General features: G+C 54.2%; 1 protein-coding gene across 1 annotated transcript in view; it reads left to right on the forward strand.

Annotated features, from left to right (window-relative positions):
* The window catches only part of POLN (DNA polymerase nu), a 205819-nt gene that overhangs the window by 181583 nt on the left and 6885 nt on the right, over positions 1 to 17351 (forward strand). The window contains exons 19-22 of the mRNA XM_062213723.1: positions 8730 to 8812; positions 13633 to 13764; positions 15529 to 15639; positions 16113 to 16191. Of these exons, the coding sequence (XP_062069707.1) occupies positions 8730 to 8812; positions 13633 to 13764; positions 15529 to 15639; positions 16113 to 16191 (405 nt within the window). The remainder of the gene's footprint in view (positions 1 to 8729; positions 8813 to 13632; positions 13765 to 15528; positions 15640 to 16112; positions 16192 to 17351) is intronic.

The following is a 17351-nucleotide window of genomic DNA, read 5'->3' on the forward strand; positions in this document are numbered from 1 at the left end:
TTTGTTTTTATAAAGCAAGTGTTCTATGGGATTACATCGGTCCCAAAAGTCCAGGAGGGGCAGAGGGACGATGATCTATTTTTTAGAGCTACTTCCTGCTGACATGGGGTGACAAGTCACTCTCCACTGGCATGGGGCAGTGTCTCGAGGCCCGATCTCCTGGGTGGGGAGCTGAGTCTATCCCTGTAGCAGTATTTGGTTGACTGCCTAGTTGGTGAAGGCTTCGGTTCATTGCATCATCACCTCCTATAAATACTTGAACAGACAAGGTAGTGTAAGAGACAGGCTGAGATAGCAGCCAACTGTCCTAGGAGTGGCATTAACCAAGTAAAGAGGACTTCCTAGAGGAGAGGAAGTGGGGGCGTCTGTGGACCCTGGTGAAGACTGTTGGGTGGATGTGGTTTTACCTGACCTGGTTAACATAATTACAACACTGTTAAGGCCCGTCTGTCCGAAGTACCACGCCTGTTAGTGAGGTGATTTGGCTTTGGAGACCTCAGATGACATCTCCTTCTGTAACTGTTGGAGTTGTTTCGGAGTCGGTCAGTTGAGATAATGTTGTGGCCCAAAGCTGTCCCTGAGATGACCACTGGAGAGGGAGACTGTGAAGCCGATCCCAACCAAGACTGGGGAAAGGCCGCTCGTCTCTTGTGGGGAGAGGGGTTTGTCTGTAGAAAAACTGTGAACAATCGTGCGACATTAAATGGTGGGGAGGTATTGTCTCTTCTCTTTTTTTTTATTTTTATTTATTTATTTATTTTGACAGGCAGAGTTAGACAGTGAGAGAGAGAGACAGAGAGAAAGGTCTTCCTTCTGTTGGTTCAACCCCCAAATGGCCGCTATGGCCGGTGTGCTGTGCTGATCGGAAGCCAGGAGCCAGGTGCTTCCTCCTGGTTTCCCATGCAGGTGCAGGGCCCACGCACTTGGGCCATCCTCCACTGCCTTCCTGGGCCACAGCAGAGAGCTGGACTGGAAAAGGAGCAACAGGGACAGAATCTGGCACCCCAACCAGGACTAGGACCTGGGGTGCCAGTGCCGCAGGCGGAGAATTAGCCTAGTGAGCTGTGGCGCCGGCCGTATTCTCTCTTCTAAGAGTATACCTGTTGGGAAAGTTGACGTTGGTATCAGGTACAACCTTAATACTTGTAATATCCTTACAGCAGTGTGTTCCCAATCTAAAATCGTGCATCGATTTGATTGTCATGTCTCATCGCCTTTCCTCTAAGACAGCCCAGCCTCCTTTGCCTTTGCGAACGCTGGTGTCGCTGAGGAGTGCAGGCCGGTTGTTCCTTTCAGATGTGCCTCTTTTGAATTATCCTGACACAGACCATTTTTCTACTTGATTGTCTGTGTGTTTGGCCCATTCTTTCATTGGTGGATTTGTGTGTGTGTGTGTGTCTTTGTTTCCTCAATTTTTTTTAAAGATTTATTTATTTATTTGAAAGGCAGAGTTACAGAGAGGCAGAGGCGGGGAGGAGGGGGAGGAAATGGGTTCAGGGAGGGAAAGAGAGGTCTCCCATTCGCTGGTTCACTCCCCAGAGGGATGTAATGGTCAAAGCTGCGCCAATCTGAAGCCAGGAGCCTGGAGCTTCTTCCTGGTCTCCCATGGGGTGCAGGACCCAAGGACCTGGGCCATCCTCCACTGCTGTCCCGGGCCAGAGCAGAGAGCGGGATTGGAAGTGGAGCAGCCAGCATTCAAACCAGCGCCCACATGGGTGCCGGCACTGCAGGCGGCGGCTTTACCCGCTCCGCCACCGCGCCGGCCCCTGTTTCCTCAGTTTTAAAATTTCTTTGTATATATGTCAGCGCTTCATCTGTGATATTTGTTACAAATATTTTCACTTAATTTGTTGTCCTTTGACCACTTATGTTATCTTACGCCATATAAAAGATTTGGTATTTTGTTGGGAGGGGAAATTTTTTATAATCAAAGTTGTCAATCTTTTTATTGCATCCAAATTTTGAGTTGTAGTTAGAAAGCCTTTCTCAGGGCTGGCATTGTGGTTTAGCAGGCTAAGCCTCTTCCCCATGTGGTACCAGCATCCCATATAGGTGCCAGTTCTAGTCCCGGCTGCTCCTCTTCTGATCCAGCTCTTTGCTATGGCCTGGGAAAGCAGTAGAAGGTGGCCCAAGTGCTTGGGCCCCTGCATCTACGTGGGAGACCTGGAAGAAACTCCTAGCTCCTGACTTCAGATCAGCCCAGCTCCAGCAATTGTGGCCATTTGGGGAGTGAACCAGTGGATGGAAGACTTTTCTGTCTCTCCCTCTCTCTCTCTCTTTCTGTAACTCTCAAATAAATAAATAAATATTATGGGGGGGGAACCTTTCTGTACATCCAAGTTATAGAAGAATCCACTCATGTTTTTTCCCTTTTAAATTTTTTTCAAAATTTTATTTAAGAGAGACAGAAAGAGAGAGATAGGCAAATAAAGAGAGACTCCATCCACTAGTTCACTCCCCAAATGCCTGCAATGGCTGGGGTATATCAAGCCCAACCTGGGAGCCAGAATCTCAATCCAGATCTCCCATATGGACGACAGAGACCCAGCTACTTGAGCCATCACCTGCTGCTTCCCAGGGCGCCTATCGGCAGGAAGTGGAGCTGGGACATCAACCCAGGTCCTCTGATATGGGATCAGACTTCCCAACCAGTGTCCTAGCACTAGGCCAAACATCCACCCACCTATGTTTTCTTCTTTTCCAAATGGCTCTCCAGTTGTCCCAGCACCATTTATCAAAAAAGTTCACGTCTATCCCGTGATTGGAGACCCCCTCTTTATTACACTAGATTTCTGAAGTCCCTGAGTCTGTGTCAGAACTGTCCTCGTCCAGTGGTCTATGTGTGTGCCAGTGCCACACTGCTGCAGTTACAGAGAACATGGTGTGCTGTGTTATACCCGGGCAGCCTGGTTCCCTTGTAGCTCTTGTCTTGTTTTCCTACCTATTCTTGGGTATTTTGCATATGAATTTAAATATAGCCTTGTGGTAGTTCCATTAAAAAGCTTGGTGTTTTGTTTTTTGTTTTTTTTTTTTTGTTTTTTTTTTTTTGAGATCACATTAAATTCACAAATTATCTCAGGGAGAGATGACATCTTAATGATGCTGAATATTTCTGTCAGGAACAAGGGATGTCTTCCATTTGAGCAGGCCGACTTGCGTATCTTCAGGAGGTTTTAAAGTTTTCTTGATGCAGGTTTTACACATGTCTTAAATTTATTCCTGAGTAGTTAATCTTTTCTGTTAACATTGCAAATGGGTCTGTCTCTTCTCTGTAATATCTTCATAATGAAGGCTATTGACGTGTCATGTTAATTTTATTTCCTGCTACTTTGCTGAATTACGTTATCATCGATTCTTTCAAGGCTTCCAGGAATACTATCATGTCTTCTGCAAGTAGAGACAGGGTTTTTTTATTTCTTGTTTTTTCTTTTCTTTTCTTTTTTTTTTTTACAGGCAGAGTGGATAGTGAGAGAGAGAGACAGAGAGAAAGGTCTTCCTTTTTGCCGTTGGTTCACTCTCCAATGGCCGCTGCGGCCGGTGCATCACGCTGATCCGAAGCCAGGAGCCAGGTGCTTCTCCCGGTCTCCCATGCGGGTGCAGGGCCCAAGGACCTGGGCCATCCTCCACTGCCTTCCCGGGCCATAGCAGAGAGCTGGACTGGAAGAGGAGCAACCGGGACAGAACCCGGTGTGCCGGCACCGCAAGGCGGAGGATTAGCCTGTTAAGCCACGGCGCCGGCCAATTTCTTGTTTTTTCAATTTTGTACTTTGGCTAATGCCTGCAGAACAGTGTTAACAGTGAGAGAGTGGACAGCATCCTGCCTTGTTCTGGGCCTGAGTAAGAGTGCTTCTCGTGTTTCCCCATTAAGATGCCGAGGTGTACAAAATGTCTTCAGCAAGTTTGTGGGAAGTGTGTATTATGAAAAACTATGCATAGACTTCAAAAAAAAATTTTGGTTCTGACATGAATGTTTTCACTGAAAATTATGTCATTTCTGTTTGTACTTTCCTTCACTCAAAATATGGTTGATAGATATATATTTTTTCTTTGGTTTATTTGGGTTTTGCTTTAGTTTTTATTTCTAGTTTTATTACACTGATATAAAAGTTATTATTTCTATCTCATGCCAACTTTTTATATTTTCTGTGTACCTTAAGAAACACGGACCAGGGATGGGCACTGTGGCATAGCATCTGCCATGTCGGCATCCCATATGGGTGCTGGTTCCAGTCCCAGCTCCTCCACTTCTGATCCAGCTCCTTGTTAAAGTTAATGTGCCTGGGAAAGCAGTGGAGGATGGCCCAAGTCCTTAGGTCTTTGCACCCACATGGGGGACCCAGAGGAGGCTCCTGGCTCCTGACTTTGGCCTGGTCCGGCCCCAGCCATTGTGGCCATTTGGGGAGTGAATCAGTGGATGGAAGATCTCTCTGTGTGTGACTGCCTTTCAAATAAAAAAGAAAGAAAGAAGAAAACAAACAAGCACAGAGCAGTTACTATGGATGCCCTGTCTGGGCTTGGAAGGAGTATTCTGCGTCATCAGAGCGAGCCGTCCACTGGGCAGTCACAGCGTCTGCTGACCACTGTGGGTCTGTGACGATTCAGGGTGGCTCTGGGAAAGGTTTGTGCTCTTCTTCACTTTTCATCTCTGGGACATCAGGCTGGGGAGGCCGCCTGTACCCTGCTCCAAGTGCCTCCTTCCTGCCCTCCCCGCAGTCTTCATTAGATCTGTTCATTTGGGCTGAGGGATTGTCTTTTTTAAAAAGATTTATAGATTTTTCTTTGAAAGTCAGAGTTACACAGAGAGAGGAGAGGCAGAGAGAGAGAGAGAGGTCTTCCATCCAATGGTTCACTCCCCAACTGGCTGCAATGGCCAGAGCTGTGCCGATCCAGAGCCAGGAGCTTCTTCTGGGTCTCCCACGTGGGTGCAGGAGCCCAAGGACTTAGGCCATCTTCCACCACCTTCCCAGGCCACAGCAGAGAGCTGGATGGGAAGTGGAGCAACCAGGTCTTGAACAGACGCCCATATGGGATGCCGGCACTGCAGGCCAGGACGTTAACCCACTGCACCACAGCGCCAGCCCCATATTGTCTTTTTTAAAAAGATTTATTTATTTATTTAAAAGGTAGAGGTTTCAGAGAGAGAAAGAGAAACAGCGAGAGATCAATCTTGCACCCACTGGTTCACTGCCCAAGTGGCCACAATAGCCAGGGCTGGGCCAGGCTGGAGCCAGGAGCCAGGAGCTCATCTGGAATGCCTGAGTCACAGGTGGAGCTTGACCTTGTGACCACAGCATTGGCCCTTGTTGTCAGGTGACCCTGGGAGGGCAAGTAGAAGCTATTCCCCTTTACCCGTTACCTATTTTGTAAAGACTTGTTTATTTGATAGAGTCACACAGAGAGAGGGAGAAACAGAGAGAGATTGTCCACCAGCTCATTCACTCCCCAGATGGCCCCAGTGGCCAGGGTTGGGCCAGGCCAAAGCCAGGAGCCAGGAGCTTCTTCCAGGCCTTCCACCTGGGCCATCTTCCGCTGCTTTTCCCAGGCCATTAGCAGAGAGCTGAATTGGAAACGGAGCAGCCAGGACACGAAAAAGCACCCATGTGGGATGCTGGAACTGCAGGCGGTGGCTCTACCCGTTACATCACAATGCCAGCCTCAGAAGGTGTTTTCTTTAAGCATTGCTTTTTCTTTTTTTTAAGATTTATTTATTTATTTATTTATTTATTTATTTATTTGAAAAGCAGAGTTGCAGAGAGAGAGAGAGAGAGAGGTCTTCCATCCTCTGGTTTATTCCCCAAATGGCTACAAGGGCCAGTGCTGAGCTGATCCAAAGTCAGGAGCCAGGAACTCCTTCCCAGTCTTCCACGCAGGTTTAGGGACCCAAGGACTTGAGCCATCTTCCACTGCTTTCCCAGACCATAGCAGAGAACGAGATCAGAAGTGGAACAGCCAGGACTAGAACCGGCGCCCATATGGGATGCCAGCACCACAGGCAAAGGCTTAACCCACTGTGCCACAGGGCAGCCCTGGAAGCTTTTCTTAATACATTTACCGACAGATTCTTTCCTGGGAGCAGATTTAGAGCAAACACAGAATTTCCAAAATAAAGGTACGGAGTGAGGTACAGAGTGAGGGTACTTTGTCACAAGTTGACAAATGTTTGCTCTGAGCGTGGGTGCAATTTGATTCTTTTGCTTCCTAACCGAATCTTATCTTAACAACAGCAAGTTTAAGAGTGAGATGAACAAGCAGGCAAAATAGCTTAACACATCAGAAGAGGAGGTGAAAACTAGAAAGGCACTGGACTGCAGTCAGTTGATAAAATGAATGGCATCTAAAACTCCAGTGAAAACTGGAGAGGGCAACTCCATGGCCCATCTCCCACAGAAACACCAGAACATCGAGCCGAATTTACGAAACAGCTTTGCCAGAACTCTGGAAAGCAGTGAGAGATGCACAGAAACCAGGCAGCTCATGAGTCAAGAAAAAGGCAACGTAGAGCCAGCAGGAGGACGAGCCTTTGGCCTGGCGCTGGAGACACCCACGTCCCTCTGAGGGGCCTGAGCTCAGCTCCCCCTGCTCCTGACTGCAGCCTCTCCCCAGTGCAGTCTCTGGGAGGCCGCCGGCATGGCTTACGGAACCGCGTGCTGCCCGGCTGCCCTCCTAGGTCAGGCCTAGCCATGGCAGCTGTTTGAGGAGTGAACCAGTGGGTGGGAGTGTCCCTCTCTCCCTCTCTCCCTCTCCCTCTCTCTCTCCTTTCCTCTCTTTCCTTTCCTCTCTCTCTCCCTCTCCCTCTCCCTCTTCCCCTCCTCCTCCCCCTCCCCCTCCCTCCTTCTCAAAACAGAATAAAAAGTAGGAGGTTATGGTGTCCTTCCTTGCCCTGGCAAATCCTGAAGATGCAGGCAGCTGAGTGAACCTCCCTGGCTCTGGGGGGAGCAGAGCACCCCGTACTCAAAGAAATGGGCTATCTGTTCCCATGTATCTGGGGCTGCTGCTAGAGGGACACAGACCCTCGTCCTGTCTGACCCAGAACCCGTTCTGCAGCTGCCAGGGCAGTGGCTCTAGTTAAGGGAAACAGCAGAACCTGAGTTTAGGAGGAAAGGTGTGGGTGACAGGTGCTTTGGGAAATTGGACACTCAAAGCACGTGTGTACTGGGACATTTAGAAAGCCCTGTGCAGGGACAGGCACGTATGATGCAATGGGTGAAGCCGCGTCCCACACGGAAGTGCTGGTTCAAGTCCTGGCTCCTCCATTTCCTACTAGTGCATGCTGGAAGCAACAGGTTACTGCTCAAGAGTTTGCACCCCTGCCACCCATGTGAGAGACCTACATGGAATTCTGGGCTCCTGGATTTGGGCTGTCCTCTCTCTGGCTATTGTGGGAATTTGGGGAGTGTAGAAGATCCATCTCTTTGTGTGTGTCTGCCTTTCTCTCCCTCCTCCCTCCGTCTCTCTCTTTCTCTACCTATCAAGTAGATGAAAATAAATACAAAGAAGAACAAACCCCTGTGCAGGCCCAGGGCAGCTTGCAGGCTCAGAAAAACCAAGACCTTAAGCCTTCGCCTTGGGCTGGCCTCTGACCACTCTGCAACAGCGGGGAGTGAAGACTAAGGCAGAGCTGTGGTAGCTTGACTGGGCAGTGAAGCAGCCCAGCAGAGAGCCAGTCACAGAGACAGGAGAGCGCTCTGTCCCGCTCGCCCACGCTCTCCCTCTCTCCACTCCTGAATCTTGTCCGAGTCCGTCGGGGAGGCCTCATGTGAATGATGAGCATGCTTGCAGGAGCAACAGGCGGCGGGAGGTGCCCAGGCTCAGGGCTGTTCCTGTCTTGGAGACTGCCTGGCAGGCGGGGAGCCTTGGTGGCACCGGCAGTGGCCTGCAGCTCCTGTGATGCTCAGCTGTCTCGGCTTTAATGTTTGCAGACGGCCGTGGTTCAGATGCCGGTCAGATGTTGGGTTGATCATCATTCGGTCTGAATGCTCTAGCCCTAGGACAGGGCTCATCCCACTGTCCTCCTGTCTGCAGGAGGCCGAGGCTGCTTGTCCCATTCCCTAGGAGCTAAAAAAGGACTAGCAACAAGCTGCTCCGTGGCAACAAGCACAGATACAGCACAGGCCCCAAACCCCACCACTGGGACTCGCTCTGTGAACAGGGGTGGTGTCCTACGGTGACAGCAGTTTTTAAAAATATTTATTATTTATGTATTTATTTGAAAGACAGAATGACAGAGCAGGAGAGAGAGAGAATCTTCCATCTGCTGGTTCATTCTCTAGATGCTTAAGCTGGGAGCCTAGAATTCCATCCAGGTCTTGCAGATGCGTGGCAGGGGCCAAAGTACTTGGACCAGCACCTGCTATTTTCCTAGGCACATTAGTAGGGAGCTGGATGGGAAGCAGAGCAGCTGAGACTCGGGCTGGCACTGTGCTACGGGATGCAGCCTGACCCACGGCGCCATAATGCCGGCCCGAGCTCTTGGTTTTGCTTTATGGGTACCCCATGATTCAGGGGCTGGTGTTTGTACTCTGGCTGCTCGGACCATATCATCACGTTCCCATCAGGGAGCCTTGCCGAGCTGGATGCCGCAGATGGGGGTGGTCTCCCCTGCCCTTGGGACAGGGCTGATGTGCCATGGTTAAGACCCTCCAGAGGAGTGACAGGGACGCACGTGACTCGGACTCACCATCCCTCTGTGGACAGTGCCGACTGCTGACATCTGCCGTCTTCCTACACAGGAAGAACATGCCTGTGGAACATGTGACACATGTGGACAGAGAGCAGACAAAGAGGGTGGTGTACTCAGTGGTCTACGGAGCAGGTATGCAGCACCCAGGAGCTGAGATCTTGGGGTCACCCGTCAGCCGGACAGCTGTGTGCCTCCGGTCCCCGTGTGCCTGCCCCTGGGCGTGCTCCAGGACCTCTTCCAGGACTGTGAGTGACATCCTGTCTCCACACCTCCACCTTTCTCTCGGAGTGGATGCCAGCCCCACAAGCCCACAGCCCCAGAGCTCCACTCCTTCAGACTGCCACTGGCTCTTCCCTTCTCAGCCAGCAGCCACCGTGGTAGATACCCACTTCCGGGTAACATTGCCACGACCTAGTGACGTGAGACAGCACTTACTATCTCCCAGCTTCTGTGGGTCCAGGCCCAGCTGAGCTGGGACCCCGCCACGCTGCAGTCAAGGTGCTGGCTGGGCTCTGCTCTCTTCGGACACTCAGCTGGGGAGGGATCGGCCTTCGTCCACCTCGGATTACGGTTGACATCAGCCAGAGCCCCTCAGCTCCCTGCCCTGCGTGGCCAGTTGGTTCTTCAGGCCCAGCTGGGAGAGATGCCCACCCGCACCTGCTCCTGGTTCTGTTTCATCCCCCGGCTCAAACAGCAGCCTGGTGGGGCAGGTGCTCCTGTCAGCTTTGCTCGTCGCCTGTGAGAAGAGAAGGCACACAGTACGCACTGACAGTCTTTCAGCACAGTTTCTGGGGCCTAGTCCAAGAAATTCTGTGTGAAGAACTAAACCCAGCGGGTGACAGCAGTGACATTGGGTTGATTTTTCCCAGTGTTTCCTGGTCTGTTTCCTCCTCTCTGTGGCTCCCCTGAGCATTCTGCCAAGTCGTGTTAGCTCCTGCAGCCTCGTGTCCTTGCTCCAGGACCATGTGCTGTGGATGTGCCGTGAGTGCCAGCTCTGCAGAACCCTGCCTTCCCCAAGCCGGCCAGGTTGGCGTCCCCACCCTGCCACCCCTCACTGTGACCATTTCTTCCTTGGCGGGTGCTCTCAAAGGAATTTCTGAGGCCGCGCCTGGCACATCTCTGTCATTGCCCCCACATCTGGGTCCCACTGAAAGTCTGTGCTATGTCAGCGAGTGCTCCGGGTGGCTGTGCAGCTTCCCCGAGGCCCCTGTGGCACCACCTCTGGGGCTGGCCCCTCAAATGCAACGGAGAGCAAGGGGCAGAGGGTGGGCGTGTGGCACCTCTGCTGTGGGGAGCTGTGCTCCAGGGGGACGCAGGGCCCAGCCCTCCACATTGCGCCCTCCACCCCTGCACCCAGGGGTCGGCTGCGCCGCCATCCCTTTGCCTCCTGGAGTATGCGTTTCTTGAGGGAAGAGCTACACTGTGTAATAAGCGTGAGTCATCAGCCCTGGTGCTGAAGAAACGGGGAATCTGGCTGCTTTTAGCACAACAGTGACACAGGAGGTCCCACCCTGAGCCTGCGCCTCTGCTGCCCCCGTTGTTCTGTCCAGCGTGACAGCCACAATTACTGTGGCTCTGGCTGTGGCTCTGTTCTCATGTTTGAAACCTGAACCCTGACAGACGAGCGGGGACTGTCAGGGAGGGCTGGGGCCAGCCCCTGTGCCCGACTTGCAGCAGTGCGTTGCCACAGAAGCGCCTCTGCGCCAGCTGGAAGCTGCTGGTCTGATGCTGGGGCAGACGGCAGAGGCATAATTCCAGCGCACTCCACGGAAAATCAGCTATGTGATCGCGGTGAGGACCACGCGGAGGACGGAGAGGAAGCATCAGGACTGTGAAACAGGCACAGAAGGTTCTGGAAAGGGATGAGGGGTCCTTGTGCTCTGCCCCTATAGCCTGTGGGGAGATCCTGGCCCCGCAGCACCCTAGGATCTGCCCCGGGTCTGCAGGGGCTAGCAGGCCATGTGCGGAGCTGACAGCTCAGTTACCCGAGGCCTTGCTCTGAGTCTGCTCCTGGCTTCCCGCCCCTTGTGGACCGGGTTCATTGTCTACCCCTCACCCCGACAGCCTTGTTCGCGGCATCCTCTAACTCCCCAGCTTTGCTGCGAGCTCCTGTCACTCTTACAGCCAGCCTCACATTGTCAAACATGTCTCGTTTGCTGCACGTGCATTTGTCTTGTGATCAGCAGGCGTTTACTGAGTCCTGGCACCAGGAGGGCTGTGGACGATGGCCCAGGGCCTGCTCGAAGGGGTCCTGCATCTGTGAGGCGAGACGCATGGGAGGGGCTGAGAGCATGGTGCTGACGGTCCCTGCTGCCCCTGGCCTGGGCAGCGCTGGGCGAGTCCAGGAGGCCTACGCAGGGCAGCACTGTCTGTGGTAGTCGATCAGCCGAGTCGGCCGGGTTTCCTGAGGCCAGGGTGCGTTTCCATGCAGGACAGAAACAAGAATCAGGCGTTGAGTGGTGTTCAGGGGAGCACTTGGAGGAAAGGGAGTGAAGCCTGTCTCCCTAAAGCTAGAACTGTGACACACACACACACGTCTGTGGGAAAGTCAAAGTGTGTGCTTCACACAGGGCCTGAAAGGTAAGGAGTGCTTCACCCTCCCACCTCGTAGACCCCAGAGTTCGCTCAGGGAGTCAGGCCTGCATATGGTTACAGTTTAAGAAGCAGAAACCTGATTAATTGAACGAAAGCATGGAAGAAATTTGTATGAAAAAAGGTGCAATCTACGGAGTCGGCACTGTGGCATAGCAGGTAAAACCGCCACCTGTGGCACAGGCATCCCATGTGGGCACCGGTTCAAATCCCAGCTGCTCCACTTCCCTGCTAATGCTCCTGGGAAAGCAGCAGAAGAGGGCCCAAGTGCTTGAGCCCCTGCACCCGCGTGGGAGACCCAGAGGAAACTTCTGACTCCTGGCTTCAGATTGGCCCAGCTCCGGCCATGAGGCTATTTGGGGAGTTTACCAGCAGATGGAAGGTTCTGTCTGTCCCCCTCTGTCTCAGTAACTTTCCCTTTCAAATAAATAAATAAATCTTAAAAGAAAGCAGCAACTCGTTTCCAGAACCTTCTGTGCCTGTTTCACAGTCCTGATGCTTCCTCTCCGTCCTCCGCGTGGTCCTCACCGCGATCACATAGCTGATTTTCCGCAGAGTGCGCTGGAATTATGCCTCTGCCGTCTGCCCCAGCATCAGACCAGCAGCTTCCAGCTGGCGCAGAGGCACTTCTGTGGCAACGCACTGCTGCAAGTCGGGCACAGGGGCTGGCCCCAGCCCTCCCTGACAGTCCCCGCTCGTCTGTCAGGGTTCAGCCAGGCTCCAACAGCCAGGCCTGGGCACAGAGGAAGGAGCAAGAGCTCAGGAGTGGAACCCCTGTCTGCTGGGGTAAACTTGCAGAGAACAGGGCATTGCAGACTCCCCACTCTTCCTGGCCAGGCAGTGGAAGGCATCTGACCCTTCACCATCAGGGGACTCCAACGCTCTTCTGTGTGGAGCTGCTGACCTGGGAGTGACCTCGCTACAGGCAGCTCAGTCCCACTCCTTAGAGGTCTCTCCCTCAGTCTTTGTAGACCCCACATCTCCACTCCTTTTCCTCTGTGTCACTCTCTAACCTCCCCGGTTCTGGAATCAGATCTCCCACTGGTCAGGCTGAGTGAAGGGACCATGTCCACTTCACTCACGGCCTGAAACGCTTAGCAGGCCGTGTCCAGATGGACAGCACCTGGTACCCAGTGTGGAGGTCAAAGCTAGGACTTGGGAGCTCCGGGCTGAGCCCTGCACCGCTGCAGAGTTGGCGGGGAGGGGAGAAGTGAAGGTGGTAAGAAGAGACACGGACACGGGACTGGTTCCCTGCTGGCGGCACGGGGAAGCTCAACAAGAAGCATCACTGCCATTTCCTGAGATTGAAGACGCTTACCTGCAGTTCCTCACCCGAAATGACATCAGCGTCGTCATCGTCAGCCAGCACATCACAGATGGAGCAGCAGCCCGGGACGCCACCCAAGGAGCAGCCCCGGCCCACCTGGCACTCCACTCAAGGAGCAGCCCCCAGCCCATCCAGCACTCCGCCCAAGGAGCAGCCCCCGGCCCACCCAGCACTCCACCCAAGGAGCAGCCCCGGCCCACCCGGCACTCCACCCAAGGAGCAGCCCTAGGACACCACCAAGGACTCCATCCTGAGCAGGACCAGCGCATGTTCACTATGGAAGACCTGCACTAGGGTCTCCCTGCAGCCTTAGCTCCTCCTGCCTTCCCAGGCCTTCCCCTGGCTTGCCCTCAGCCTGTCTCAGATTCCAGCCTCTGATTTCCAATTCTCCACTCCTTCCCACCCTATTGAGAGGCTGTGAGGTGCAGCTAGGCTACGTGGGTGCTGCCATCAAACCTAGGCTGTTTAGGGAACAGGAGGCCTGACCATGTTCTCTTTCCACTGCCTCTTCCCTGTGTTGTCACAGTGTCATTGTCAATGTTGAAGTGATATTCTGTGGGTAAAAAAAAGTCACCGCTAACGCCATCTTCTCTGATCAGAAAATGCTGGAGGTTCCAGCTGGGCCTTCCCTCCCCAGGTCATCCCAGAGGCCCTGGTCAGCTCTTGGCTGGGCGGGCAGTCACTCCGGGAAGTGCGCTCTCAGTGCCCCTCCCTCCCCATGTCATCCCAGAGGCCCTGGTCAGCTCCTGGCTGGGCGGGCAGTCACTCCGGGAAGTGCGCTCTCAGTGCCCCTCCCTCCCCAGGTCATCCCAGAGGCCCTGGTCAGCTCCTGGCTGGGCAGGCAGTCACTCTGGGAAGTGCGCTCTCAGTGCCCCTCCCTCCCCATGTCATCCCAGAGGCCCTGGTCAGCTCCTGGCTGGGCGGGCAGTCACTCCGGGAAGTGCGCTCTCAGTGCCCCTCCCTCCCCAGGTCATCCCAGAGGCCCTGGTCAGCTCGTGGCCTTGGCTCTGACCCCGGGTCTTCCTACATACAGGGAAAGAGCGGCTTGCTGCCTGCCTTGGAGTGTCTGTTACGGAAGCTGCCCGGTTTTTGGAGAGTTTTCTGCAGAAGTACAAGAAAATCAGCGACTTTGCCCAAGCAGCTATTACTCAGTGTCACCAGAGAGGTGAGCCGGCTGTGGCTAAGCACGCGGCAACTGCCGTGCCCGCTCCCATGTGGCTGGTGGTGCCCAGGGCTCCTGGTTCTGTGAACAGGTGGACAGAGGGGTGGGTTATGTGTGATCATGTGAGCTGGGAGTGGAGGGGGTGTCTGGGTGGGCAACCAACCCCTGCTGGGTGAACTGAACCAAAAGTCTGCATGTGAGAAGGGGCCAGAGCCAGACCTCTCTGGAAGCAATAAAACAAACTCGAATTAATGAATGATAAATGGACCAATATCTTGTTCCAAAAATGGAGCATTGGGCCAGCATTTAGCCTAGAAAATTTACATTCTACCCATTTACTGTGAGAATCCATGTTGGAACCCTGGGACGTTCCATAGAGACCTCAGATACGTCTAAACTAGCTTTAGATGAAAAGCTCCTCTAAACTTACCCTAACAAAACTTAGAGACCTCAGAGGGATCAAGATGGCCTGCACATAACTTAAGCTGGCCACTTTTTTAAAGATTTTGTTTGTTTATTTGAGAGGCAGAGTTACAGACAGAGAGAGGGAGAGACAGAGGGAGGGAGATCTTTCATCCACTGATTCACTCCCCAAACAGCTGCAATGGCTGGAGCTGAGCTGAGCCAATCCACAGCCAGGAGCTTCTTCTGGGTCTGGGGCCCAAGCACTTGGGCCATCTTCTACTGCTTTCCCAGGCCATTAACAGAGAGCTGGATCAGAAGAGGGGCAGCTGGGACACGAACCAGCACCCATAAGGGATGTTGGCGCCACAGGCTGAGGCTTAGCCCACTATGCCACAGCACTGGCCCCCTTCTGAACACTCTGGAAGGCAGCACACTCGGCACCAGCAACGTAAAACCCACAACGCCCAGCTTCCAGCCAAAGCTCGAGACACGGAAGCTGCAAGAACTAAAATGGGCCAGGACAGAAACACAGCTCTTCCTTATCCTCACATGGCCAGTCACCGTGAGTACACTTCAGGAATCACCTGGCACCCAACGGGTGTTCAATACTGTGTCATGTTTATGATTATTCTAATGTAGGAAATTCTTCTAATGTCCTCAGACACATAAAACCCAAAGCAGAGGATTGGTTGCCAGCACCTACTCAGGACAGGAATACACTCAGCCAGCGTCCTGTGTTATGTTCTTGTTCTCAGAGCCCCTGCGCCACCAGATGTGGGTCTGCTTCTCGCAGGGCCTGGGCCGTGCCTCCACCTGAGGGGAGCAGGGCTGAGGGGAGCAGGGCTGGTGTTTTCCCACAAATGGCTTTGAACAACTGCTACAGGACAAAAACTGTCCTCCCTTGTCCTACATCAGATTATTTTTTAAAGACTTTGTTTATTTATTTGAGAGGTAGAGTTACAGAGAGAGGGAGAGACAGAGAGAGAGTCTTCCATCTGCTGCTTCACTCCCCAATGGCCACCACAGCAGAGAGCTGGATGGGAAGTGGAGCAGCCAGGACTAGAACCAGCGCCCATATGGGATGCCAGCGCCACAGGTGGAGGATTACCCATTGCACCACTGCACTACAGCCCCAGCCCCCCTACTTCAGACTTAAATGCAGCCAGAAGTCAGGGGAGCACAAGTGTGGGCCACCTGTGAAGTGCTCTCCTCACCCCCCCAAACCTGCTTGCTCCCCCACAGGCCAGCATCAGCACCATGGCAAGGGGTCAGGAGACACTGTGCTCACAGGGGCACAAGCCCATCAGGCTACACAGCCCGTTCATTTCTGTCTCTCGTCCGCTTCTCTTTTGTGCCATGCAGGCTATGTGACATCCATCACAGGCAGGAGGAGGCCTCTGCCGAGGATTTGCGCGCAGGAATCGCAGCTCCGGGCCCAAGCAGAGCGCCAAGCAGTGAACTTCGTGGTGCAAGGTACCGGGCCCTGAGCTGCCTACTGACTGCGGCTCCTTGCTCCCAGCTCTGCACCCAGCTGCCTCCCCATGCGTGGGGCTGCAGGACTGCGCATGCCTGGTGGTTGCTGTCAGGAGGCGTGAGTGAAACAGCACCTGCAAGTGCAGGACTCAGTGGAAGGTCGGCTTTCGAATCAGGACGGTTCCCTAAGAGCCAAGCTCTGCAGAAAATTCAGCCAGCACCGGAACGTGGCCTGGGGCCCCTCTGTCTTGCCCAATGGGGTAGGGCATCTGAGAGCAGCTCCCAGGACAGCCCGCGGGAGGAGTGGGGCACTTGCTTCCTCTCATTGCAGGAAGCCCCCCTTGGTCTCTGGCTAGGTCCAACTAGGTCAGGATCAGCATCTCTGCTTAACGGTGCTGTGAGAACACTGTGATAACAGGTGCCACGTGCCACGCACCCCAGGGCCCTGACACAGGCTCCTCCGTGTCCCCCAGGCTCAGCTGCAGACCTCTGCAAGATGGCCATGATCCGCATCTTCGCTGCGGTCTCCAGCTCGCCCACCTTGACGGCCAGGTCAGCGGGCGGAGGCCACCTGGCCAGAAGCAGCCTTTGCCAGAGCTCGGGTGGGAGGGTGACAGGCTCTGTGGCTGGGCCTGCCACCTCCCACCTGTGGGACTGACATGTCTAAACGGCCCAGGGGCACCACACTCAGCTGCCCCTCCCAGAGGCAGGCAAGGACCCTGGGGACTACAAACTGCCCCATCCGCACCCTTGTTGCCAGCAACCCCAGCCATGCCCATGTACAGCTCCTGCTGCTGTCGCCCTTTGTCCCCAGAGCCAAGGTTCAGGGGCCCTTGGTGGTGGGGGCTCTGGCACAGCTGCCCCAGGGCCCTGGCTCTCTGGCCTCTCTCTGCCTTGGCGCTCCCCTGGCCTGCACCCGAATGCCCTTGTGGTGAGAGGACAAGGAGCTCTTGCCCCAGCCACCTCCGCCTGGCCAACTGAGGCCTTGGTGTTGCCTGAGGTGGCCAGCCAGACCCCTGTCCTCATGCAGCTGCACTCACGCCGGGCATCCTGGGACCCCATTCTGGCCAACAACCCACATCAGCCCTCTCAGACGGATCACGTCAGACCCCAAACGGGCCTCCCTCCCTCTGCCCACCTTCTCCCACGCGGCCCCTGCTGGCTGAGGGTCAGGGAGGGGTAAGCACAGTCTGTGAAGAGGGCTCCTGGCCCCCACCAGAGCCCCCACAGAGCCTGCCTTGGGCTGTAGGGATGGAGCTGACGACGTTCTCTTAGCTCGAAATCACTTCACGTTCTCAAGGCGTGGTTTTATCCTTGTCAGAGATCTTTCATCTTTCAAAAAAGTCTCCTCTGTCTCTTCAAATATATCCTCCTGTTCCTTTTGACTTCTGGTGATTTCAGCAACTTGATACAGGAGCGTGTGTGGCGCGGGGAGGAGATGGTCCCCAGCCACAGACCCCTGCTGGCCTCTGCCCTTTGCAGCCCCTGACAGGCACTTGCTGCCCTGGGGAAGAGCTGGGGCTGTCATCCTAGTGGTCTCGGGAGGAAGGTGCACTGCCCCCAGGGACCCCACAGCCCCCTGTTCTGGGCTGCTGCTCTGATTGCTGCCGTGGCGACAGTGGCTGCGAGGCAGGGGCAGAATGCGACAGCTCTGGCCGCACCTCATCTCCCCGGCCACTCTCCGTGTTGTCCTGCACGCATACACGTGTGTG

The sequence above is a fragment of the Lepus europaeus genome, chromosome 16 (genome assembly GCF_033115175.1).
Source record: "Lepus europaeus isolate LE1 chromosome 16, mLepTim1.pri, whole genome shotgun sequence".
NCBI lineage: Eukaryota > Metazoa > Chordata > Mammalia > Lagomorpha > Leporidae > Lepus > Lepus europaeus.